General features: G+C 45.1%; 1 protein-coding gene across 2 annotated transcripts in view; it reads right to left on the bottom strand.

The window, feature by feature from the left end:
• Positions 1 to 988: 988 nt before the first annotated feature.
• The window catches only part of TRAPPC11 (trafficking protein particle complex subunit 11), a 34,088-nt gene continuing 9,344 nt past the window's right edge, over positions 989 to 25,732 (bottom strand). Inside the window, exons 8-30 of one of the 2 annotated variants that reach the window (XM_079779212.1) lie at positions 24,199 to 24,295; positions 23,054 to 23,187; positions 21,934 to 22,081; positions 21,066 to 21,159; positions 20,322 to 20,401; positions 20,146 to 20,224; positions 20,003 to 20,057; positions 19,413 to 19,558; positions 18,931 to 18,992; positions 18,684 to 18,816; positions 18,011 to 18,141; positions 15,011 to 15,166; positions 13,200 to 13,387; positions 12,954 to 13,102; positions 12,673 to 12,794; positions 11,912 to 12,031; positions 9,551 to 9,616; positions 9,302 to 9,458; positions 7,188 to 7,299; positions 6,603 to 6,694; positions 5,532 to 5,665; positions 3,911 to 4,078; positions 989 to 1,883 (exon numbers count right to left, since the gene is read on the bottom strand). In XM_079779212.1, the coding sequence (XP_079635338.1) occupies positions 1,839 to 1,883; positions 3,911 to 4,078; positions 5,532 to 5,665; positions 6,603 to 6,694; positions 7,188 to 7,299; positions 9,302 to 9,458; positions 9,551 to 9,616; positions 11,912 to 12,031; positions 12,673 to 12,794; positions 12,954 to 13,102; positions 13,200 to 13,387; positions 15,011 to 15,166; positions 18,011 to 18,141; positions 18,684 to 18,816; positions 18,931 to 18,992; positions 19,413 to 19,558; positions 20,003 to 20,057; positions 20,146 to 20,224; positions 20,322 to 20,401; positions 21,066 to 21,159; positions 21,934 to 22,081; positions 23,054 to 23,187; positions 24,199 to 24,295 (2,668 nt within the window). In that variant the 3' untranslated portion in view covers positions 989 to 1,838. The remainder of the gene's footprint in view (positions 1,884 to 3,910; positions 4,079 to 5,531; positions 5,666 to 6,602; positions 6,695 to 7,187; positions 7,300 to 9,301; positions 9,459 to 9,550; positions 9,617 to 11,911; positions 12,032 to 12,672; positions 12,795 to 12,953; positions 13,103 to 13,199; positions 13,388 to 15,010; positions 15,167 to 18,010; positions 18,142 to 18,683; positions 18,817 to 18,930; positions 18,993 to 19,412; positions 19,559 to 20,002; positions 20,058 to 20,145; positions 20,225 to 20,321; positions 20,402 to 21,065; positions 21,160 to 21,933; positions 22,082 to 23,053; positions 23,188 to 24,198; positions 24,296 to 25,732) is intronic. The other variant, XM_079779213.1, reaches the window with a different exon arrangement.

Below are 25,732 nucleotides of genomic sequence, written 5' to 3'. Positions count from 1 at the left end.
TGGGTTTGCATTCTCTCAATGGCTGGGGAGAAGACAGAATTTACCACACTTTGCGTGGCGCGCACACCCTGAAACCGGGTGTGCATGGCAGTTCTGACTTGGGTCCCATCACCCCACCCCCACCCCCACCCCCACCCCCCCTGTGAAACACTTTAGGAAGCAGAAACAGCTGGGTCCTGAGACCACGTCTCTATTCTGAGTGGAAGGGAAGGTTCCTCCCAGATCTGATCTTCGAAGAAAACCTGAACATGGCTCTGCTAGGACTTCCGTTGCCCTTCCATGGACACACGGGACTTTGTCCTTTCGGGGATTGTAGGCAGCTGTTTGCCTGAGTGAGAGGGTGGCTGTGGAGCTCATCGGAGGCAGGCGTGAGCATCGCTGGTTAGGAAAGTTCCAGAACAAACCCACAGCCAGACAACACCCACCTCTGTGCTTGATGTCCTGTACTCATTCGTTCAGCCATCTCTGGTCACGAACGTCGCCCCCACCTGCTTCTGAAAGTTAGTGGTTACTGCTTACTCACGTCACCATTAGAGAGCACACTCCATCTCGAAGGTTTTTCGACGAGCAGCCAGGACACTTTGGGGCCTATTCTGGGCTTTTGGTCAAGAAGGGAGATTCCGCAAGGTGTTTGCTGGGACTGCCTGCGTGAACCATCCCCTCAAGAGTACGAGCTTACCTTTTCCATTTGCCGGGTTTTGGCCTCAAACGTACTGTCTCTCATGCAATGCCAATGTGGGAATTACAACCCGGCCTTCTTAGCAGTATCACAGGGAGAATAGCAACTGGAAGACTTTAATGTTGTGGGCGGAGCTGTAACATGGGCCAGGAAAGAAAGCCCAAGTCAAGACTCTTTCCTTCAAGTGACGGGAGTCACCGAAAGCAGCGGGTCCCCTCCCTGCACCGCATGGCGCCAGGGCTCCAGGGCACCGCCGTGTCGCGGACTGAGCTCAAAGTGAATGAGAGATGTATGCAGGCGCGTTGAAAGAGAACACGTTTATTTACACCACCGTTGCCTTTTTACAATTCCCACACGTTTAAATAATCAACATTTCCAGGAAATCAGGTAGTTTTAAATTAAAATATTTAAACAAAGAGATTTCACAATGTGACTTTTATTTACATGAATTTTCAAGAACCTAAATGGTTGTTTTTAAAGTGCACAACATAACAAAAAGCTCTTATTTAGACCTTGAATCTTTTAAAAACTTTTCTGTTTAGGGAATTATGATGACGATCAGGTCCTTGCAGTCTGGGCCCGTACAGATAGGAGTCTTAATAACACAGACACAAACCCGCCCCACAGACGAGCCTCTGACATGACTTGATCGTAAGCAAAGCCACATGTTAGACAGTTAGACTTCTCCCACCAAAGCTGTCGGGAAGTCTCCTGGGTCGGTCACGGCTGGCTTCTCCGTTCTGTGTCCGCGCTGTGAGCACGCACTGACTTGTGAGGATGACGGCCTGGGGTGAGCCCCGTGGGCTGCTGGGGATGGAGAGCTCTCCCCTCCCGTCCACTCCTGTGAGGGCTGGATTTCCTGACGCTGCACATGCACATCACTTACGTTGAAAAGAATTTACTACTCACCAATGACTTTCAACAACAATGGTCTGACAGCTGTCACGTCCCACTGACAGATTTCAAAGTTTTATTAGTGAAACTATACAGAGGACAGGCTTTGCTAATCTCTTAATGCACGAGTGCCTCTGAATAGTTGGTATAACATCCATTAAAAAATAAAGACTAACGTTCCCCACGATCAGCGCTACAGTTCGGAATGAAACCCTCAGGGAGCTCTGTCCAGCGTCGGCGAGCACGGCCCAGCCCGGCGTGAACCTCACGCAGCGGCGATGGAGGCGTCGTCCCCGAGTCGGCCCTGTGGCTTCAAAGTGGGAAAATCAGATGGTTTACAGAGTAATAATGACCTGTCAGCTCACTTAATTGAAAAGATTTTTAAATTCTTAGAACTGTTCACAAAAACAGTATAAACATGTGCGAGGACCAAAATAAAATGTATTTGCCTTTCATCTTGGCTTCTTTCTTCACTTGAACCTGGGGTCGGGAATGACGTGCTAAGTCCCCTGTTCCTTCTGACGCCTGCACACACCACAGCAACTGCGTGCTAGGTCCCCTGTTCCTTCTGACCCCTGCACACACCACAGCAACTGCGTGCTAGGTCCCCTGTTCCTTCTGACCCCTGCACACGCCACAGCAACTGCGTGCTAGGTCCCCTGTTCCTTCTGACCCCTGCACACGCCATGGCAACTGCGTGCTAGGTCCCCTGTTCCTTCTGACCCCTGCACACGCCACGGCAACTGCGTGCTAGGTCCCCTGTTCCTTCTGACCCCTGCACACGCCACGGCAACTGCGTGCTAGGTCCCCTGTTCCTTCTGACCCCTGCACACGCCACGGCAACTGCGTGCTAGGTCCCCTGTTCCTTCTGACCCCTGCACACGCCATGGCAACTGCGTGCTAGGTCCCCTGTTCCTTCTGACCCCTGCACACGCCATGGCAACTGCGTGGTAGTTCCCGTTCCTTCTGACCCCTGCAGACACCACGCAACTGCGTGCTAGGTCCCCTGTTCCTTCTGACCCCTGCAGACACCACAGCAACTGCGTGCTAGGTCCCCTGTTCCTTCTGACCCCTGCACACGCCACAGCAACTGCGTGCTAGGTCCCCTGTTCCTTCTGACCCCTGCACACGCCACAGCAACTGCGTGCTGGGTCCCCTGTTCCCTCTGACCCCTGGAGACACCCCCAGCTGATCAGGCACCTCCACCAGCTGACCCACCTCAGCCCCTGGTGTTCCAGGGCCACTGCCAATCTGTCAGCACTGTTGGTGGGGCAGAGGGTATATGGGAAATCTCTAACTTCCTCTCAATTTCGTTGTGAATCTAAAACTAGACACTAGAGATCTAAAATCATGAATATGGCTTTTCTGTTTTGTTTTAAACAATCTAATGTATGGAATAGGACAGAAGCTTGGAAGGGTTAATAAAGCAATTTTTCTGCAGATGCAAAAAAGTGTGAAACCTAGAAAAATAAAAGCTAGAACAATTATGAAGGACACATGAGCAGAAACTGATCTGTAATTACCAAGTCCCAGGTAACAAAAACAAGGCCCAGTTCCCCCAAACGTGACAGACAGCAAAAAGGAACTGTGCAGTGGAACCTGCCATTCCCAAAGGGGCACCGCCGGAGAAGAGAGGCTCACACACACTGAGAACATCTGCACTACGGGGCGGGGCCGGGGGGGGGGGGCGGCACAGACTATCTGGGGCAGCCTCCGCTCAGGCACCGCGAGTGGCTGACTGGGAGGCGAAGCGAGAGCCACACGACCCACCTGTGTGGCCACCTCCCTGTCACACACTAGGACCACCCAATAGTTTTCTACTGCAGGAACCTGGAGTAAATCAGAACATTAAACACAGAACTGTGCCCGACAGATGGCCATTTTCAGAAAAGACCTGACCTATAGAACTTTATTAACCAATGTCACCCAATAAATTCAATGAAAAAAAGACTCCAATTCGGTATTACACAGTTAAACTGAGAGAATTAGGAGAATTCAGTGATCATATTTTGAAAGTTAATCCATTTTGATTAAAAATTAGTTACAAATTAACTATAATTTAAAAACATACTTTGTGAAAGCCAAAGAAAAAACACATTTAAGGATACTATAAAGATAAATCATTTACCTAAGGGAATAAACATTTTTTAAATTAGATTCTATAAATATAGTAACTTTATAGAAATGAATAGCAATACTGCCAAATTCATAGGGTAAAAATCAAAACTATCACTGTTAGTCTCAAATTATTGTTTAGCGATATTTACATGAAAAAAAAAACCTTTTGTTTGTTTTCAAGACAGTATATTTAAGAGGCAGGAGATGTCTAAGCCTTACCTTGACAAAAATACTGGTGGGTATGAAACGCCGGAGCAGCTGGTTTGTGAAGGTAGGAAATCTAAGCAAGTTGATGTTGAGAGATGGCAGCTGTTGGTATCCGGCCATGAGAGGATAGAAGTTGTATAACATTTCCTGCTCGGTGCCAGGTAGGATCCGTAATCGAATCTAAATCACAAAATGTCATAGATAATCAATACACAGACCTGCAATATCTTTGTTGTCACTCCTAGACTATTTACAAATGTTTGGACACCCAAATCTCTCTGGTGAATATTTTCTCTCTCCTATTCCATCCGCCATAGATTCCAAAAGGTAAGGCTGAATTAGTACCACATGGATAATACGTGTGTAAAACATATGTGCATGAGCCCGGCAGGTGTGGCTCAGTAGTGGAGCATCGACCAACACACCAAGAGGTCCCCAGCTGGATTCCGGGTCAGGGCACATGACCGGGTTGCAGGCTCGATCCCCAGTAGGGGACGTGCAGGAGGCAGCCGATCAATGATTCTCTCACATCTCTCATTGGTGTTTCAATCTCGCTCTCCCTCTCCCTTCGTCTGTCTGAAATCAATAAAAACATATTTAAAAATATGCACATGATTTCTGTTCTACCAAGACCTACAAGGCAACTGTGCCAGCTTAAAAATGAGCACACTTGACGGAGCGATATATTCTGTGTCGCAGGCCAGGTAGAGCTCACAGTCACAAATGGTAAGGATAACGTACAGAGAAGTATCTCTGTAAACATGATGTCCACATCAGACACACTAGTTGCTTCTTGTGTTTTCTTTTAGGGATTTCACCTTTGTGTTAAGGTGAGTAATTTCAGGGGGAAAAGATGTTTAGAAAATTTGAACAATCCTTCAGAAAAGAACACAAACTGGTAAGATTTTGGTATTTTACATCATCCAATTATTTGTAAGTTAATATGTGAAAAAGATAAAGACACTCAAGAAAAGCTTACTCGTTTGCAAATGAGTGCATACAGGTACATGCCACAGATAATACATGCACATGTGCACCAACATACAGAGCTAAGATTATACTTACTATGTAACAGTTTAAATTAGTGTATGAATTAAAGTATGCATCATATATAACTCTATTTTGCATACGCAGGACACAGATGACTAGTCAGGGTACGTACTTCTAGGTGTTACGATACATGTGTTCCTCTAATTATGTTCTATTACTAAAAAGTACTTACTGACAACAAAAGCCCTGAAACACTGCACTGATAGAGCTGAAGAGAATTAGGCTTTTAATATAGGTAGTCATGCCTCCAGGCCTCAAAAAAAAAAAAAAAAAAGACACACACACACACACACTCATTAGTAATTAAAGGGAAATCTAAGATTTTCAGGAATTCCATTATACAGCCCAAGGATTTGTGAACTCATTTCAAGGACAAAGGACCTACACATGCGATCTCAATGTGGAAAGGCCTGCCCACCGATTCCGCTCTGTAACAACGGACTCGATCCACAGAAGTGCCTGACACTGCACTCCTATCAGAATCCCAGGCCCACCGTCAGTCTGGCCAGTCCACGCGCACAGCTCTCCCTCCCCCGCCGCACCTGGTGTCTCCAGGAGCATCCCAACGAGAGGCGACCTCTACCTGCTTAAGGCCCGAGAACATGAAGGCGTCGCTGGGCTCCACGGAGATCTCCAGGTCCTGAACCAGGCTGGTCTTATTCTGCAGGTGGTAGCGGACGGGCAGCGACTCTCTGACACGGCCGAACGACGGCAGGTCTGCAGGGAGGACACGATCCTCTGGGTTAGAAAACAGCTCACCATCTGTGGGTCCTTCTGGCAAATGAATCTCATTCTACAGGACACGGGCTTATTTAAACTAACGGTATCCCTGCACTCGCGCTAAATAAAATTTCCTGACTGAAAAAGGCCACGGGACTATGAAAAAACAGACGAAGATGACTCAAAATCTCCTTTGAAAGTGACTGACTTAGAAAGGGTGTTGGCTGTCAGGGGCTACATTATATATTAGGAATAATTTTAAAATCTAACATGGTTCAAAAAGGGATGGCGGACACCCCGTGCCACTGATGGGAGCACATGCCATGGACTATGGTATTCCTGCCCCAAACTTGAACCTGAATCTGACCACGCCTACAGATCGAACTACCAATTTATAGGACACAGAAACACTTAGCAGTAATGCAGTGCAATCAGCAAAACCCAGCCTGCAGCAAGCTCCACAGGACAAAGGACTTGGTCCCTAGGTAAACAGACAGAAAGGCAGAGGGGAATGACGGTGTGGAAGGCGATGGCCCGGAGGGCAGAGGGAGTCAGCCTGCCGCCCGGTTTCACGGAGACCTCAGGCCAATAAGGAGCATTCAGAGTCGACTAGGAAAATTTCAGCACTGGAATTCGATAATATTAAGACAATTCTGCCAATTTTTAAAGTCATGATAATGTATTCTGATTAGGTTTAGAAAAATAACCACTAATATTACAGATACACTCTGAAATACTTAGAGATGAAATGATATCTGGGTTTGCTCCAAAGTGAGGGGGTAGGAGGAGTGTGCAGAGGCACAGGAAACGAGACTGGTCACAGCCTACTTTGGTAAATGTCAGGTATTTTTCACAATCAGAAGTTTTTAAAAATCTTAGCAGCTGAAACACCATTCTTCTTGGGTTCCGTTGCCCGTGAGCCTGAATGCGTTACCTGCGCTCACATGCAGGGGGATGTTCTCCACGATCACGTGTGGCAGGGTGATGACGGTGCTGATGGCAGGGAGGCTGTCCCCGGCCGAGGTCCTGCGGAGAAGGGCACCTCAGTCACATGTCACGTGCAAAGTCAATCCATCGCAACAGGGACATGGACATGCACCGGCTGGCTAAGGTTTATTCCTGACGTGCAGAAATCCAGTTGATCTTGTACACTGACGTTAAGCCCAGCCACCGCGCCGGGACTCTTACAATTCTAACAATGTGTTGATTCCCCTGGGACGTCTACGTAGGCAATCCTGCTAACTGCAAATAAGGGCAGCTTCCCCGAATGTGTTAATGGGCCAAGCATCAAACGTGGTTTGGTAAGACTCCCTCAGTGTGCAGGTCACAGATTGGGACGAGACACCGACAGAAGTGCGGTGACCCTTTCTCATCTTCGTGGGTGTGACCATGGACAGTGACAGCCCGTGGCTTCCCCTCCTTCGGGGACTGACAGAGCTCCCAACTATCACAGGACGACGAGCAACTAAGGCATGAGAACAGCACAGACGGCGAGAGAAACAGCGCTGACATATCTTACCTCTTCCAGCAGATGACGTAATGCCCCGTTGCCACTCCACCGTCCACATTCCCCGCCGCCGGGCACCGCAGACAGAAGCACTCGCTCGCGCTCTCTCCGGTCTGCAAGACAACTACAAGCACGAGCCTGTCAGTCCCCGGGCAGGACTCACGCGTGCGGAGAGGCCCACCCGGGAAACAGCGAGAAGAACCCTGGTTATGCATTCCTTAGACTCGGACACTGCGGCTCACAGCGTCCTCATGTCCCCATGCCGTGTCTTTTCCAATCCAGCAGTAAAAGCAGGCGAGCAGCTGCCTGTCTGTGACACGTTCCCCTGGGGACTAATGAGGGGGAGGAGTCTGGAGTCAGAATAACACCCTCTGGTGACTATTTTTATTTCTCCAAATTACTTCATGTCTCCAAAGGAAACATTTCCCAATAGGAAATAAAAACAAAACTGAGTGATTTTAGTTATTCCTTAAAGCAGTAAAAACGGCACTCCAGAGGACTCTGGACTGTCTCTGAACAGGCACATAGTGCTGAGATCACCAAAACGCAATACATCAGACAGTGTCTCACTACTGCCCAACGTGGCTACTTACCTCTCGTGAAAAGATGCGCTCCACTCCCCAATTTATAGCAAACCTCCTGATAACTAGATAAACGTTCCTCTAAACCAAGCCCTGCCTACCCCCCGGCACGTCCTGGCTGGCAATGTCACTCCTGTAAATGCCAGCTGGCAACAGTGCCATCTAATGCCAACTTCAGCAAATCTAGGAGCAACCCCGAGAATGACAGCTAAGCCCTACACATCAGTGACTGTTTCCATGGGTTTCCCAGCAGAAGGCTGTGATGAACTGATGGTTAGGATTGTGGGTCGATACCAGAAACGAGACGGAAAAAAGCTGGGTCAGTCTTTACTTGAATTAACTCCTTTTAATTAATTTTAAGGACTAGGATATGATAATGTACCCCAGTTAGTAGAACTCACATCAATTCAACCCTCTTAGAATCGCTTTTTAAAAAACCTGAGGTGTTCATATTAATTCCCCCAAAGTCCTCCCTAATTCTAAGTTATAACCAAAATGATCACAGACTTTCTTAACAATTAAGGTCAAATTTATGGCGAGGAAAGCTGTGATTTGTAATGTGTCCAACGCAAACCTGACAGTGCACCAGTGCTGGTGTTCTCGGCGGCGGCATGATGAATAATGTCCCCCGCACCCCGAAAGGTATCACACTCTCACTCCCAGAACCTTACGTGTGACCTCCCAGGGCGAAAAGGGCCTCCCAGAGGGGATTAGGGTCCTGAAGCAGGGAGGCCGTCCTGGACGAGCCAGGTGGGCCCAATGCAAGCACAGGCTAGAAGAGAGGGAGGCACCGAGGGGTCCGAGGAGGAGATGGACAATGGAAGCAGCGGGCACAGAAAGGTTTCTGAAGACGAGACACGCTGGCGTTGAAGAAGGAGGGAGGAGGCACGAGCCAAGGAATCCAAGGGGCCCAGACACAGAGAAAGGCCAGGGGAAGGGTCTCCCTGGAGCCTGAAGACACGCAGTCCTTGGTTTGGGGACTTCTGACCTCAAGATAAGAAACCTGGTGTTATCTTAACAGAGGCATTGCTCATTGGTGAACCAACGCCGATGGACTATGAGGATGCAGCAAGAACGGGCTGAGAGGCTGGTGCAGGAGGCGTGCAGAGGGAGAACGGCCACTCTAATGAGACGACACAGAGCCAGACCACGGGCTCCGGACAGAAACAGGATTCGGTCCCTATGGCACCTCATCAATGCTGCAACAACACAACCATGAACGAAGCCATGCTATTCGAGGACCTGCTGTAACCTTTTCAAGTACCTTTTTTAACAAGTAACTTTCTTACCGTAGCAAAACCCTGATTTAAAAAAAAAAAAATGTAACTGAAATTGTAAGTGATGCTGATTCCACCTGAATTCTAAAGGCATCTGTTTTTGTGAGCATAAGTCTCCCATTCCTTTCCTTACCAAAAGCTAACTCTTACATGGCCAGCCTACACACATGCACGCACACATAGGCGGGCAGGGGTGCACACACATGTGCATGCACACAGGCACACCCCTAACTCTTCTGCTAATTTAGTGCAGGATCCGTAGCCCCACCTTTGTCCACCTGGGACTCCAGCTGGTCCACAGACGCCATGGTGGGCGCGAGCTGGAGCTCGCTGGAGACGATGGTGAGGGCCCAGGGGGAGGCGCTCAGCAGGTCCGTCATCAGCAGAAAGGGGATGTCAGCATACACTCTCTCCAGGTGCTCGAACTGTCAGGCATGAAGACAAGGTAAATCCATTTTATTTTTTCTGTTAATTTCTATAACCTAAATGATTTCCAATCTGCTTCACAGGGACCTACCTTTGTAGAAACAAATTTAACTGCTACATCGAATGGAAAGACGGTTTCTATCGTTACGGTTTCATCCTGCAGGAAAATGTAAAAGGCACATGCAATGGTTTTCTAAATCATAAGCGTACGTCTAGTTTTCAAAACAGAAGGCATACCAAACAGTCTAAATAAGCAGTCCCAACATATATAGCAAGAAACGAGGATTTCCCCTTAGATACTTGTACAAATCCATGTAGAGAGACCAGGCTCTTTTTCTAATAAATTATCCCGCGTATTATCATCACACTGCGAAGTGCCTTCTTGCGCATTACTTATCTGAGGACCTAGTGAGGGGAGGCAGGGCAGGCACTGTCGCCATCCCACCGTAGGAGCCAGAGGTTAGGAAGACACTGACTGGCTCAGGCCACAAAGCCCGCGGTGCCAAGCACAGAATCTGGATCTTCTTCTGTCACCTCGACTCAAGATGAGTAAAATGGCAAGAACGATAACACAATGTGAGGCAGTGCTTTAATCACTGCCCGTGTAAAACGCAATGCTCAGAACTCAAGCAAACACATGCCGCTATTACCGCCACATGAAGATGAGATGGGCACATGGCTGGTAAGTGACCACGGCAGAAACGGAACCAGATCGGACCCTGGAGCCTGACTAACCACATGCTCCATCTCCTCCCAAGCGCTGCACAGAACTGTACCATTCTGATTTTACAGATGAGGAAACTGAGGCCAGAGAAGCGACACGGCTCGCCCGAGCTCCCGAGTTAGGAGGCAATGCTGAGACAGCACCCTTACCAGCTAACGCACCATCCAGGGCGCATCTGGTTACATCCCGCTAGGCCAGGAATGCTCAACAGAGCGCCGCAAGCATTTTTTAAAACATGCAATACCAGGCTATTTAGTCAGGGGCACTGACCCATTTCCCTCAGATTGAAAAATTAAAAAATGACAACAGCCAAACAACAATAGCCGTCTGGTGTGAATGAATCAAAATTATATTTTTGTCAGATAGGCAAAAATACGCTTTTTGGTGTGTCACAGAATTTCAGCAATTAGTTTCTGTGTCCACGAGATGGAAAAGGTTGAAAATTGCTGAGCTGGGTGAAATTTTGTTTTTCTTTTGTTAATCCTCACCCAAGGACATTTTTCCATTGATTTTTAGAGAGAGTGGAAGGGAGGGGGAGAGACACAGAGAGAAACATCAATGTGAGAGAGACACATCGATTGGTTGCCTCCCACACAAGCCCTGACCAGGGACTGGGATCGAGCCTGCAACCAAGGTACGTGCCTTTGACCGCAATTGAAGCTGGGACCCCCAGCCCAGTCAGCATGGCTCTGGTTGAGTGTCAACCTATGAACCATGTCATGGTTCGATTCCCAGTCAGGGCACATGCCCGGGTTGCAGGCTCAGTCCCCAGTGGGGGTTGTGCAAGAGGCAGCAGATCAAAGATTCTCTCTCATCACTGATGTTTCTATCTCTTGCTCCCTCTCTCTTCCTCTCTGAAATCAATTTTTAAAAAAGATTTTTTTTTTTAAAGAAAGAAACCGGGACCCTTCAGTCTGTAGGCCAACGCTCTATCCACTGAGCAAAACCAGCCAGGGCTGGATGAAACTTAACAGTACACTCCATGCCTTCCTCCCTCCCACTTGGGAAATACTCCTGATTTTCTTGGGATGGTTTTGCTTCCCAGTAACTTATAAAGAGCCCACTGCCTAGACTCTGCAGTGACCAAACGACAAATCCCCAGGTAACTAGGCCAACTCCCCTGCTGGGCTGAGAACCCGATTTCTAGAAAACGCTGAGACAACAGGGCTGCCAGGAGTAAGATACTAAATAGCACAGTTTTCCACTAATAGACGTAAGCATTACATAAAACATGGTTAAATCTACAGAAAAACATGCCCCCCGCCCCCATCTCTATAAACAGAAAGCAGACCACGAAGAACTCCATCCGAGTGGAGAGCAGCTGCCTCTGGTCACTCTCCTCAGCGTGCACTTACCGAACCTACTTGCCTAAGAGCCTATTTTCATAGAAAAATATCTCAGAAAGGGAAACCTTTCTCCAAAACCTCCTACACATGGGCCAACTCACCGATTTTATCTAGTGTGTGACTCTGTAAATAGCACAGGTTTAGACTCTCAGGATCTGTGTGCATGAGTGCTCAAACCTTTTGAATCTCTATGTGAAGAGCCATGCCGGCCAAACTCCTAAGGTGTGAGCAATGAATGCCTCACTGGACTGTTTATGATCAATTTAAGTGAGAAAAAAACAACCGAGGTTAATGAAAATCTGAACCAGACTATGAGCGCCTGCCTTTTGACAGTAAACTGAAACAATATGGCGCCTCCTGAAGGAGCTGCGGAAAACCATACCTTGTGACACTTGCAGACGATTTCTTTGTCTTCGATAGTTGTAGTGATCAGGTAAGAAACATACACGAGGAACATTCTGGAACCCACTGTTCCACAGCGGATGTATAATGTTTTTTCCAGCTGTAACAAAATAAAAGTATTTTAATTTAATTACTATTACAGATTTCCATCTGATATATTAGGGTGTCCCCCAAAATGTAGACACACACATTCTGAAAAATTATAAAGGCAGTGTTTATTTAAAATACATTTTCAAAATTGAGCTATCAGCTGTTAAAGCGTGCATACATTTTGGGGGACACGCTGTTTATTCGGGGATAATGTCCCCACCTTTTATCATTTACTGTAGCAACTGGTTAAATGCTTGGACACTTTCCACAGGCTGTTCCTGCAGTGTCCGAGTGGGATCTTTACTGCTCCATCTTTTTATCAACATGCCCAGCTCCTCAAGAAATCTTTGGGTTTGGCTTGGAATCAAAAGTTGACTGAAAAGTTATTTCACTAAGTTACACACACAGTGTTATTTAATATTACTTAGTTCTTTTATCAGGCAACTAAGTCTCCGTATCAGGGTCATTTGTTCTAAAATCCCTTGTACAAAAACTGAAGACATTTACACATTTAAGTGTGTAAACTGGCATAAAACATGCATACGTTAAGTCACGTTTCTCGTCTCAGGAAACACTATGAAATGCTCTAAGACTCACTCCATTTAAACTACAAGCTAGCAGCCTTTCTCCCCGGCCTGTCCCCCTGGTTACCTGCTCCCCGGGACGCAGGTCCTCCACGGGAATGTCCGTGAGCAAGGCCGGGCAGGACTCATCGCACAGCTCTGTCCCGTGGAGCGTCACCTGCGTTTTCTGAGTTAGATTGGCATCTTGTCCTGAAAGGGTTAACATTGTTTTAGAATCCAGAGAATTCAGAGCTCACCCTCAGTCAACACTGCACAAAGTGCGCTACGTCATGACATTTTAAACAGACTTCTGGAGCCCACACCACGGGGTTTAGGTGCATTAATACTGACACTGAAAGGCACGCTTACCGGGTTTCAAACCAGCAGTGAGCTTCACGTCGCGGATCTGGGCCTTCTCGTGGGACTGCACAGTCACAACCAAACAGTACATCTCGTTCGTCAGGGCGGGCGGGTCATGCCGCAGATGCACCGAAATGTTGGGGACTCTGGAAATGACCCTTTGGGGGAAACCGCAGTAAGGAACTGGGCGCTTTAGAAACAAACGAGTCTCAGGGAGACTCACACGAAAGGAGCCGCCTGGCACGCCCGACTCACATGGTGCTGGCCTGGACGAGGACGCTGTCCCAGTGAACCTCGCTGTCCGGGAGCTTGGGCCGGCGTTTGAAGGAGCGCGAGGCCTGGAGGGCCTCCTGGGCGGAAGCGGCGTCGCCCCCGCCGCCCTGCCAGTTTAAAACCACGCACCGTCCCGTCTCGTGGCCCAGCACCAGGTCCACGGAGGTGATCTGAAAGGGGGAGGCGTGTCAGCAAGGCCAGCTCGCTCCTGTGTGTCGCCAACCCCTCTCCACAAACTCCATCGGAGACTGCTGGTCGTGGAGTTCATGCAGAAGCCCGGGAGCGAGAGGTCAGACTCCGCTGCCCTGGCCGGGCGGCTCAGCTGGATGGAGCGCCGTCCCGTACGCCAGGCGGGGCACACACCCAGGTTGCAGGTTTGATCCCCAGTGGTCCGGGTGCAACCAAACTGATGGATGTTTCTCCCTCTCCTCCTCTCTCTCCCCCTTCCTCTCAGGAAAACCAATTAAAAAGGAAACAATAGAGAAACTTGCTGTTAAGAGTCTTACCCTGGCCATTGATGAGCTGGGACTCGGGCTAACACTAGGTTTAAAAATCTATGCCTTTAAACAGAGAATAACTTGACTTTTTAGCTAAGACACTGACTGCTATGGTTTAGCACCTGGCATAGTGCCTGACACAACAGGTGCTCCATTAGTGGTTGCTGAGTGAAATAAACGAATGTTTTTGATAACCATTAATATATTCACAACCTCGTTCCACACATTTTTCCTGAAGACATCTCGGTATTAGCCATGAAATTCTTTACTAATTGAACAAATGTTCCTTTCAACTAAATCCACCAACAATGTACTCAACATAATATTATTAATTACGATTGACGTCTAGTAGACTTCCTTAGGTACCTTGTAAAAATATGTAATTAGAGATTTAGTCAAAATCATGAAGATTTCTTTTAAATGAATACACAAAATCTCTGGATATTGGATACTAATAAATTCAAAAGACTCACAGAAATTGTTATGGGAGTATTGGTAGTACAGTCTAAAGTTTCCATCTTAGAAAGGGTCCCAAGTTGACATTAGCCGATCATTCTCATTCAAGCCATGGAAAGCATGCACTTAATGAGTGCTTACTGCATACCAATAACTGTTCCAAGCAATTTATGTTAGCTAACTCATTTAATGCCCACGAAACACTAAGAGGTAGGTCCTATTATTACCCCCATTTTACAGATGAATAAACTGAGACACAAAGAAGTCAAGGAACTGCCCAGGGCCACACGCTAATAAGCTGGAGAGTTGAAATTTAAACCCACATAGTTTGGCTTCAGAGTTTATGCTCAATAAAACATTACTTTCATTGTATATGCCTGAAAGGCATTTAAATTATCTATATTTTATATATATATATATATATATATATATATATATATATATATATATATCTTCCTTTTTATCTTTAAAATATGCAATCAGCAATGTTTAAACATCAAAATGACTGAATTGTCACATTATACAAAATACAATGCTATATTATATATGTTTTGTTTATAATTCCTTAAGGGATTATGTTACTATTAAAAAATAAGGTTGGTCTTATGTACTAACAGGAAATGACGTCTAACATTCACTATGAAGTAGAAAAGCCAACCACTGAATACTAGGCAGTGTATTCTCAGTGAAAGGAAACCCCCAAACCATTATGAATGGATTCCCTTGGCAAGTCCAAGTGGCAGACTTTCTTACTTAATAAACATTTACATCACTTGAATTTTCTCTGGCAAACACATATACTTTTATCATTTAAAATCTCTCTTAAATTTCATAACTAACCTCAATTTTCTTTCCCACATCTTCAGTTTTTGCAACAAATTTGAATACAAACTTCCTCGTTTTACCAGGAACTAAGCACATCTTCCCCTGAGTCAAGTTTTCTAAAACTTCACTTGCTTTGGATGCCTCCTGGATCACACAGAACTGGTTGTATTCCTGAAAGAGAGGTCAGCGAGAGCCACGTTCATAAACATCAAACGTCACGCTGCGCTTGCACTACACACCAGGGAGCTGGCGCTTGTACGGCTGCCTCCGCTGCACGGAGCACGACGCAGGGCTACCAGGGGAGGGAAGTCTGTATGCAAGGCAGGCGCCATCCCCGCACTGAGCCGCAGGCTGCGGTGTCCGCGCTGGGCTCTCACTCTCCTCTGTGCGCTCACTGCACTGCAGCCTCCCGTCTACCTACTCGGCACCTCGGCCATTTCCCACACAGAGGCCTCCCATTCTGTCCTGTTTCCCGCCCCAGAAGCTCACATCCACACTGTCTAGGCCAGTGGTCGGCAAACGCGTTAGTCCACAGAGCCAAACATCAGCAGTACAGCGATTGAGATTTCTTTTGAGAGCCGAAAACCGACTTCCGCGCATGGGCCATGAAGTTTCAATCGCACTGTACGTGCGCGTCCGCACGTGGTATTTTGTGGAAGAGCCACACTCAAGGGGCCAAAGAGCCGCATGTGGCTTGCGAGCCGCAGTTTGCCGACCACTGGCCTGGGGGTAGCTGCACGTGATCCAGATTCAGCACGTCCAGCTGCACGCCCACCGCCCACCTTCCTTCGCACAGCGGCTCCTCTTGCCGACCGCCACCGCAGACCCGCCCTGTACAAACCCGGGACACATCACTCCCGCCCAGACACCAAGAGCGCCCCGGAGCTGCCTGCGCCCCGGCCGGTGAAGTATCTTCCCAGAAAACTCCACAGGTTATGTGTTACCTTCCCTCATTTCATTTCCAATCCACGCTTATGAAATCTAAGAACGAGCCACGACGTTTCCTGTGATTTGTATCTTGAATTTCAAATAACACACGTTCAGAATATAATCTAACTCTAAAACTAACTGCTTTACATTTTAATATTCTTATTAGTTTTTCATTACAGAAATAGTCTATGTTTGTTATTTAATAAAGGAAAGAAATAGGATAGTAGGATATGAGCAAAGTAAAATACGAGTCTCTATACTGACCCTAATTCCGGATTTAGAATATTTCCTGGTGAGCAAAGAAGTTACCTGTCCTGTGGGGCTCATGTTCTAGAAAGGAAAACAAGTCCTTACCGAACAACCCCCACAGTGAAGCCACGGCTGTGACAAGCCCTGGGCAGGGCTGTGGAGCCTGGCGAGCCCAGGGGGGTCCCATGGTCAGGGATGTGACCCCGAGGAAGTGAGACTTTAAGGGGCCACAGCACCAGGAACTGAGCAGACACAGAGAGCAGGGAAGCCAGGCCAAGCAGGGAAGCAGCATGTGCAAACGCCCCACCCCGACAGCGCACCATCCCCCCTACAGCTGAAATCTGTAACCATGGAAACAGGACTCACAAAAACAGCAGAATGGTGGTTACCAAGGGTGGGGGAAATGGGGAGATGCTGGTCAAAGGCACTAACTTGGGGCAGATGTAATACTTTCAACAATAAGGATTAAAAAAAAAAACAAAAAGAGCACTAATTCCCACTTATTGACGGATAAGTCCTGGGGGTGGGGGGGGGGTCTCATGCACAGCGTGGTGACGATAATGAACACCACTGTATGCATCACGGAGAGTGAGAGCGCAGGTCCTCAGTGTGCCACCACACACACACACACACACACACACACACACACACAGAGAGCGCAGGTCCTCAGTGTGCCACCACCACCACACACACACACACACACACACACACACACACACACACACGGTGACTACTACGTGAGGTGATGGATGTGTGAGCTAACCTTACTGTGGTCATCATTTTGTAATACGTGTGGGTACCAAAGCATCATGTTGTACACTTTAAAGTTACACAGTTTATGTCCTATCTCAATAACGCTGTAAAAATTAATTAATCAGAAAGTAAATAAAATGTTTTGGCTCTTTTTACAATGGCCCTGCCCTTTATTCATCCTATCCCCCCTCTTTGTCCTTTATCTACACTCAGGAACCCAGACTATTGAAATGTCTTGTATCCCTCGCCTCCCACCACTGGCAAACTATCCAGTTCCTCACCGGAAAGGTCAGATGCCCCAGGGGAGGTGACCTCTGCACCTGCCTTCACAACAGCAGCCTCCGGTTAGTTTCCATAACATTTCTTTCCCTCTGTTCTGTTACTGGAATAAAATTTCTTAAAGATTTTCCTTTAAAATTCTCCAACTTTTCAGGTTCACCATGATATCAAGAATATTGTAATTCTCAATAAGTGCTTGCTGGTTAAAGGCACCAGACACTTTAGGTAATTATCTACTAAGTGAGCTTATAACTGAAAGTTAGAACGCGCACGTGACTAGACTCCATCACACTCCAGAAGTGCTCACACAGGGAATACCGCGCGGCCCCTTCTGCAGAGCAAAGCTGCTGACGACGCCGCGCCTATTCACGACGGTGACAGTGTGAGCTCGGGGCGGACGTGAGGAGCACCGACTCACGCATTTACTCTGTTTACATCTAGCCCACCTCAACTTCTTTAACTTCACACCTAGTAGCTTACTGATGAAAAACTATACCAATGCTATATGCAGAGCAAGTGATTTGGAAAATTATATTCATTCTGAAGGTATCTTATGTGGAATTCAAGTTACATATTACAAAAATGTATAGACACAAATTCTTAGATGTCATAAGCATGGGGTGAAAAACAAAAATTAATAGTAGGAAAAATGTTAAATTTGAATTACATTGAGAACAACTATACACGTTGTTTAATTTCCTACCAAATCATTAAGACCTACAGCTCACTAAGCTCACTTTCTCTGACCTACGGAAGCTGCACTAAGATTCACACGCGGTGAGGCCCTGTAGCAGGCACCGTTACCTGGTTATTAAAGCTGACGCAGAGCTTAGAGAACCTGATGGGATGCGGACAGTCAGCCTTCAGGTAAATATCAAACTGCACAGGAACATCGACGTGGAAACTGGGGGCGTGAAACTTGGCTTTGCATTGCACTGGAAAGAAGCAGAGGGGCCGAGTCCACACCAGCACACCTGGCCCTCACCATCCTCCGCTGCGGCAAGGACCACCCACAACGCACGCCCTCACCGGCGGCTGCAGGGGAAGTGCGTGGATGCACACCAAGGGAACTCACGTTTTAAAAACCAACCAAATGTAAGTACACTACAGTTCCCAAACCAGCACCAACTTCAAACACGCCGCTGCTCCTGAAATGTAACTAACAGAGCATCTTAAAGGAAAAGAACCATTTTGTTACTTTTCATTTCGTCCAAAATACCTACCCTAGACAGTAAAGCACGTGTTTTAAATAAGACTTTTCAAATAACATCTGAACTACAAATGAACCAAGTAAATTTAAGACAAACTATTTAAAATTTTGATCATCAATGGGGAAAAATAAATAAAATTAGTGTATTTATAAAATGACTATACTTTGAAAATTCTTTGATTTTTATCATTATTATTCTGCACCTATTCGTTTTGTAGAAATAAGGATAATTTCCCTGAAATAACACCACAGGCGCTGGCTACCCACCAAATGGCACGAAGTCCTGTACTCCGATAGTGAACACGTTGCTGCCGGCCAGGGAAATCCGGTCCGCCCACAGCTTCTGAGCAGTTTTCACAGCTGCGCTGTCACAGTCAGGCTCAGGCTCAGGACTTTCGTTCTGCACAACACAGTTAAACACTCGCTCAGCTAGTTAGAGTACACACACATGCCGGATTCAGATCCAAGCAGACACAGCCTCGGAACTCGCTTTACATGAAGAATTCCAACCTACCATTAAAACATTTATGAGGTTCTTCTCTATCCGAGATTTCTGGTCATCTTTCAGAGTTGAAGCTAATATGAAGGAAGAGGAGAAAAAAACCAGAACTGTAAGACAGGCAAGTCCGCCCACCGCCCCCACTGAAGGCACAAAAACATTGCAGCATAAATGTCTCTGCTAAGTATGATTCCAGAAAATTGACAGACAGCTTTCTAAAGTTAACCCCAACACTTTATATATTTGCACTGAAGTCTATGGGAAAACTTATTTTATGACAAGTTTTAAAGAAGCAGAAGAATTTTATTTTTCTCAATTACAAGTCCCTCAGCTATTTAAGTTCCATGAAAGGTATGAATGCCTTCACTTTGCAGTGACCTGCACACAGCAAAAGTACTACTGAATATTTGACATAATTATTCCTCCAATTTTAAGAAGCTTCAAGTTGCTGAGTAACCTTAAAAATTCAGAATTTAACTGGAAGAACAGCACGTTACCCCTTCCAAGGAGTTCTAGGGAATAAGTAATGTAATCTTTTAACTGGGCCATCAGGTAGGAACACTTGAGAGCTGTCGTCAATATCGACGTGAGCAGAGTCCACCAGCCTTCGGTCCGGTAATCACACATCACATAGTCCAGCAACCTGGAGACGATGGAGTGAAAGACAGGCTGAACAGCTTCACAGGATGAAGGAGGAGTGGGGGGGGGGGTGGGGGGGAAGAGTTCTGGGAGAAAATAAAGTGCCCAAACTTCAGAAAATCTTACTGAAATAGTTTAACAAGTATTCTCACATTTAGCTAAATCTGAGGCTCCCTAAGACTTTGAAAAGGATTGTACTAGCAGATAGTACTTGAAAAAATATCACAGAAATGGAGTTTAATAGAAGTAGAGATAAACAGGGAAATATTAAATCCTTCAGTACAAATTTCTAATTGTGCTATAAGGTAATCATAATACTTGTAAAAATACAGTGAGGGGGATGGGGGGTAATGGGGAAATAAGGACACATATATAACACCTTAATCAATAAAGAAATTAAAAATAAAATAAAATGGAAAAAAATAAAAATACAGTGAACATGACTCACTTCAAAGCTTTGGTGTAATCCTTTGCATAGTAATATTCCTCTCCCATCTGGACCACTACAAAAGAAGAAAGATTTGATGGAATAATTTAGTACATAAAAAGCATTCCAACTTGATGAAACTGTGGCAGGTTACGGATACATACTTAGATGACTTTTCATTCTCGGACACTTATACTTCTTAAACTGCGCAACAGCATTGCTCAGAAGAGTTATTATTATTTCCTGTTAGAAAAGATAAAGTGTGAAACATTCTAACAAAAATAATCCCACCTTTTACTTGAATACTGTAAAAAACAGTTGGCACTGGGGAAAAACTTACCGAGTGAACAACATTTCTCTCCTTCAGCTGAATGGCAAGAATTCCCACCTTCTCTTTTTCAGGATCCGAAAGGTCAAAACCTGTATTAGGTAAGACCCAACCCATTTTAGATAGCACATTGAACATAACTCCTCCACATGAAGAGTGGGTGTGCACACTCCTTGAATCCTTACTTCAATATAACGTATTTACAATTCTCAAACATTCTAGAACTTTAAAGATTGCCAGGGACAGCTTTATTAGCGTGGCAACTTCTCTGTGACCTCTGTTTCAAAGAGAACATCACTGAGCTCAGGATTCTTTGCCAAGTGGAATCGACCACCTGAAGAATAACACCAGCATCATGTTCTAGACAGAATATCCTTCCTGGAGACCAAAGTAAATAATTTCTCAACACTTGCCACAGAAATTGCTCCAAATGAATTAAGGATACATAAAACACAGAAAAAGATGCAGAGAAATTATCTTTAAGGTGATATAAGTGCTGTTTTAAAATATCAAACAAATCATTAAAGTTAAGACAACAGATGTCCAAATACTTTAATCCTATCCCATTTTTAATTTTAAATTATTCTGAGGTAGTAATACAAACAAAACATTCTAAAAACTGAAAATCTTTTAAAAAGTATTTTAAAAACACACATTTTCACCTCAACATAATTGCTCTGCCTAAAGCAGCCAAGAGAAACGTTATGAGAGCGATCTTTGCCTTCTGAGGCTGAGAAAGGGAGGGGAAGAGCTTACTCAGTACTCCTTGCCGCCAGGACCGCTGTCCGTAAAAGTCGAGAGCGCCTGTTTGTGTTTCCAACGGGTCAGGACTGGGATACGTCACCGCAGCCTGCGAGTGAAAACACACCCTCAACAGGAGTCCGTGTACCCACCACAAACCAGCTCCCCTCATGTGACAGAATGAAAAGTGTTCTCAAACACAAACACCAGCACACTCAAATAAATACCAACGAGGTACTGCTGATAATATTCCCGTCTTCAGAGAAGAAAACTAAACTTTATGTGAAAATAAACTGATGCCGCTATATGAATGTAAATGTATGCACACACATACCCACCATGTGCTTATTTTAAAGGTGCTTATGGGGAAACCGGTATTTAAATATAATCATCCAAGAGAAAGGTAAAATGAAATGTCCAGTTTAAGAAACTATACAATTAACATGAAGTCTCAGATTCTTAGGAGTCCTCCCCAGGGGAAACCTCGGAAAGAGAAAGGAGTCCAGGCATCCGCTCCGGTGGGTCAAAGTGATGCTCAGGTCTGCGTGCCCTTCCAACTCCTGCAGCCGTGCGCACAGAAACGAAACACTGGACTTACAGCGTGGCACGGGCTGACCTGTGGCTTTTATAAGTAATCTTCTCTTGTCTAAATCACTAGCTTATTGACCACCTAAGTCAGTTCTTCAAAGAAAAACTGCTTAATTCACAGGCGAAATGGAGTACTCAGGCTAAAACGGAAAATGATTACAATTCCTGAAATATAAAAAGCCGATTATATTCAAAGGCTTGGGAAAAAAATTACCCACACCATTTAGTTTATCTTCTTTCAAGAGAAGAGGAATCAACTTCCTAAACGGCAGATCGCACGGGGTCGGTAACTTACTTCATGGCTGCAGAGGGTTTTTGCGAGCTGCTTCCGCTCCTGGGCGTAGTACGCTGCCTGCTGGTAATAGAAACCAGGATTCTGAGTTTGAATAGCTGTCAACCCTAACTTAATAGCTTCATCAAATAAATCTCCAAAGGCCTGGAATCTTAAAGAAAAAAAAAATCAAGAAATAAAAAAAGAATGAAAAAGCAAAAGCAAAAGCTTACTTTTATAATTATTCATCCTGGAACCATAACCTCACAAGACTGGATTAACATGGTGCTACTGATGAACCATAAGTGAGTAGGACTTCCTGCGTAACTACTAATACACACTAGTCAATTACAGGTAACAGATTCTGTATCTAAGTCCACTCTTCTGAGCTGCAAGCCTTTACCATATCCTCCCAAACTAGATGCCAGCATAGTTGCCACCATCAAATACATCCGTGACTCTGGGAACAACTTCATTTTAGCAATTTTTAAACATGGGTCTCAAGTAGGAAGTTCCATGTCAGTAGAGATTTTGTTTTGTTAGCTGCTATATTCTCAGTACCTAGACACATGTTAGAAACTCAATAAATATATACTAAACTAGAGGTCCGGTGCACGACACTCATGCACTGGGCGGGGGGCGGGGTGTTTCTCCCTCAGCCTGGCCTGGGAGCCTGGGGAGCAGGCCTAAGCCGGCAGTCAGACACCCTCCAAGGGGTCCTTAGTGCTGCCGCAGAGGCGGGAGAGGCTCCCACCACTGCTGCACTCCCCCAGCCATGAGCCCAGCTTCTGGCTGAGCGGCGCTTCCCCTGTGGGAACGCACTGACCATCAGGGTGTAGCTCCTGCATTGAACATCTGCCCCCTGGTGGTCATAGTGACCGGTTGTTCCGCTGTTCGGTCAATTTGCATATTACCCTTTTATTACATAGGAGGATTACTAGAAACATACTTATGCAAGACCATTAAAAACCTACTTACTGACAAAAATCTTAGTTTAATTTAAATCAAAGTCCATGCCAATTCTAGCCCTCATATCACACGTATTTTTTTTAAATTGTTGACAGTATTATAAATGTCTTCCATTTCCCCCATCCCAAGTATTTAAAAAAAAAAAGACATTCTAAGAGTACAACTGGAAACATACTGTTTAGACATCCATGCAGCATGCTCAAAGGACAACTCCGCACTTCCGATCTTCTTCTTACACAAGTCTATGTGTTTTCGGAACTGGGCAATTGCATCCAATGGGGTGTTGTGCTGAAAACACAGCCTACAGATCTGCAAAATGTAAAATCAAACCAAAAAGAAAATCAAAGTCAAAAGGCATATTCATTTTTACATGAAAAGATATAAACATTGAGACTAACTTTCAAAGACTATGGAGCTTCCTTCTCTTAAGTTCTTGGAGATAGAATCAATTTTCTCTATGACAAGGGCTATGCTAAAACCAGAGGTTATGCCCCTGTGATAAATGAATAAAATTACTCAGTATTATACTGAGTCTATTCTATGCCTTAGAAAAAAGCCTGGAGTTATCATTTATATTAACCAGTCACTTATTTCTGGGTTGTTTCCAATCTTTTCCTACTACAGGATGCTATCCTCATATGTATGATTTGCAAGTTAGCACACATGTCAGATAAATTTCCTGAAATGGAATTGCTAAGATCAAAGGCAACATCCACTTTAAATTTGTACAGTCATTGAAAAATATTCTCTATGGAAGCTGGACCAATTTACATTTACAGAAACAATGAATTAAAGTTACCATCTGCCCTCACATCACCAACCCAGTGCCAGCCATCTTTAAAATACTGAGTGTGGGAAGATCAAAAATCAAAACAAACAGTTCTCACCTGCCTTCTGGAGGCATCTATTTCTACCATACATAAACTTAAAATGCGTAAATAATATGAATAAAAGTTTCCACTATGGTGAATAGATACACCTTTCCTATGGCTGTGCGTTAAACCAAGGAAGTCTTACATGGTTCTAACATGTTAAACCTTTTAAAATTCAATAATATAGGCAGCTTTCTTCTCTCTCCTTCCTGCTCCCACTTAAAAACAGACAAAGGACCCCCTTAGAACTCTGACACCCATAAACTCAAAACCAAGCATGACAATTAGGCTGCTAAGCACTAGGCGTCCTTGAGATAAAGGACATAAAAGAGGTGCATTATTAATCTAATACTTTTCAGAGCAAGCAGCTGATTTTGGTTTTCAAATTTTAAAAAGATAATGTGATACTTAAAAACAAATTTTCTTTATATGGAATTAGAACTCTTACCTTGTAGTTTATAAATCCTGCAATAGTCTTAATTTCCAGAATATTAGTTTCATGGGCTCTCAATTCATGTACAAGATTATAGGCGGTCCGATAATTCCTAAGAGAAACACGAGGAAAGGGATTAAATACGTTATAAATTAATTTTAAGAAAAGGTTCCCAAGAACAAAATTATTAAAAATAAGAGAGAATGGAGAGTCAACATTTCTTAGCACTCAACAGCTCAATAACATATACATATTAAGCTCTGATTTCCTGAAAAATGATATATGGATTAATAATGTGTGAGCCCTAGCTGCTTTGGCTCAGTGAATAGAGTGTCAGCCTGCGGACTGAAGGGTCCCGGGTTCAATTCCAGTCAAGGGCACATGCCCAGGTTGTGGGCTTGATCTCCAGTAGGGGACGTACAGGAGGCAGCCAATCAATGATTCTTGCTCATCATTGATGTTTCTATCTCTTTCTTCCTCTCCCTTCCTCTCTGAAACCAATAAAATATATTTAATAATAATAATAACAATAATGTCTGAGAAACGCCAATGACTTTTCATTAAGAATAGTACCGTCACCTGCACTTTGTTCTGTCATGAACATCTGTCAATAACTGATAGAAAAAAAGTTGAAAAACTGAAGAAAAGTAGAAAATTGGCCAGAATTACATTTAAAAATTAGCATTGTTGCCCAGCTGGTGTAGCTCAGTGGTTGAATGTTGACCTATGAATCAGGAGATCACAGTTTGATTCCTGATCAGGGCACATGCCTGGGTTGTGGGCTCGACCCCCAGTAGGGGGCATGCAGGAAGTAGCCAATCAATGATTCTCTCTTATCATTGATGTTTCTATCTCTCTCTCCCTCTCTGAAATCAATATTTGTTTTTAAATTAGCATTGTTAAAAAATAAGTTATTTCTTAAAAGCATCACACAAGCTTCTCAAACAAATAGAAAGTGTACTAGGAAAGAAGGTGTTACCAAGTCAGCACAGGTCAATAGCTTTGAAACCCAAGTGTCTCTACAAGGTAAGTGGGTATCACTGGTCTCAGGAGCAGGCTGGAGAGGGGAAATGTTCTAGGGTGGCTGGCGCTGAGGGGGAGCGTGGGACACAGGAGAGTCCGGTAAAGGAGGCCTCCCCTGAACATGGACGGTCAGGAGGAAACCTCGGTCTTCTCCAAAGAAAATGCTCCTGACTGCTCCAGGTGACATTTTTCTTTCCAGAAGTGTTTTTGGACAGAATTGGAATGCAAGGTTTTTAACTAATACCCTGGATTCAAAATACACTACAGTAAAGCCAGCTATAATTATCTGAATTTGTTGAGATTTAGAGAACACAATTTGGTACTTAGCACCTCAATAATAACACACAGAAAAATTTCCTCTGAATAACAGACATACTATATTTTTGTTTATTTCTCTACTAGAGGCCCGGTGCACAAAATTCGTGCACGGAAGCAGGGGTCCCCTCAGCCCAGCCTGCACCCTCTCCAATCCGGGACCCCTTGGGGGATGTCCGACTGTCGGTTTAGGCCCAATCCCCGGGATCGG

Source organism: Cnephaeus nilssonii, assembly GCF_951640355.1.
Source record: "Cnephaeus nilssonii genome assembly, chromosome: 8".
Taxonomy (NCBI): domain Eukaryota; kingdom Metazoa; phylum Chordata; class Mammalia; order Chiroptera; family Vespertilionidae; genus Cnephaeus; species Cnephaeus nilssonii.
This window is presented reverse-complemented; position numbering and strand designations above follow the sequence as displayed.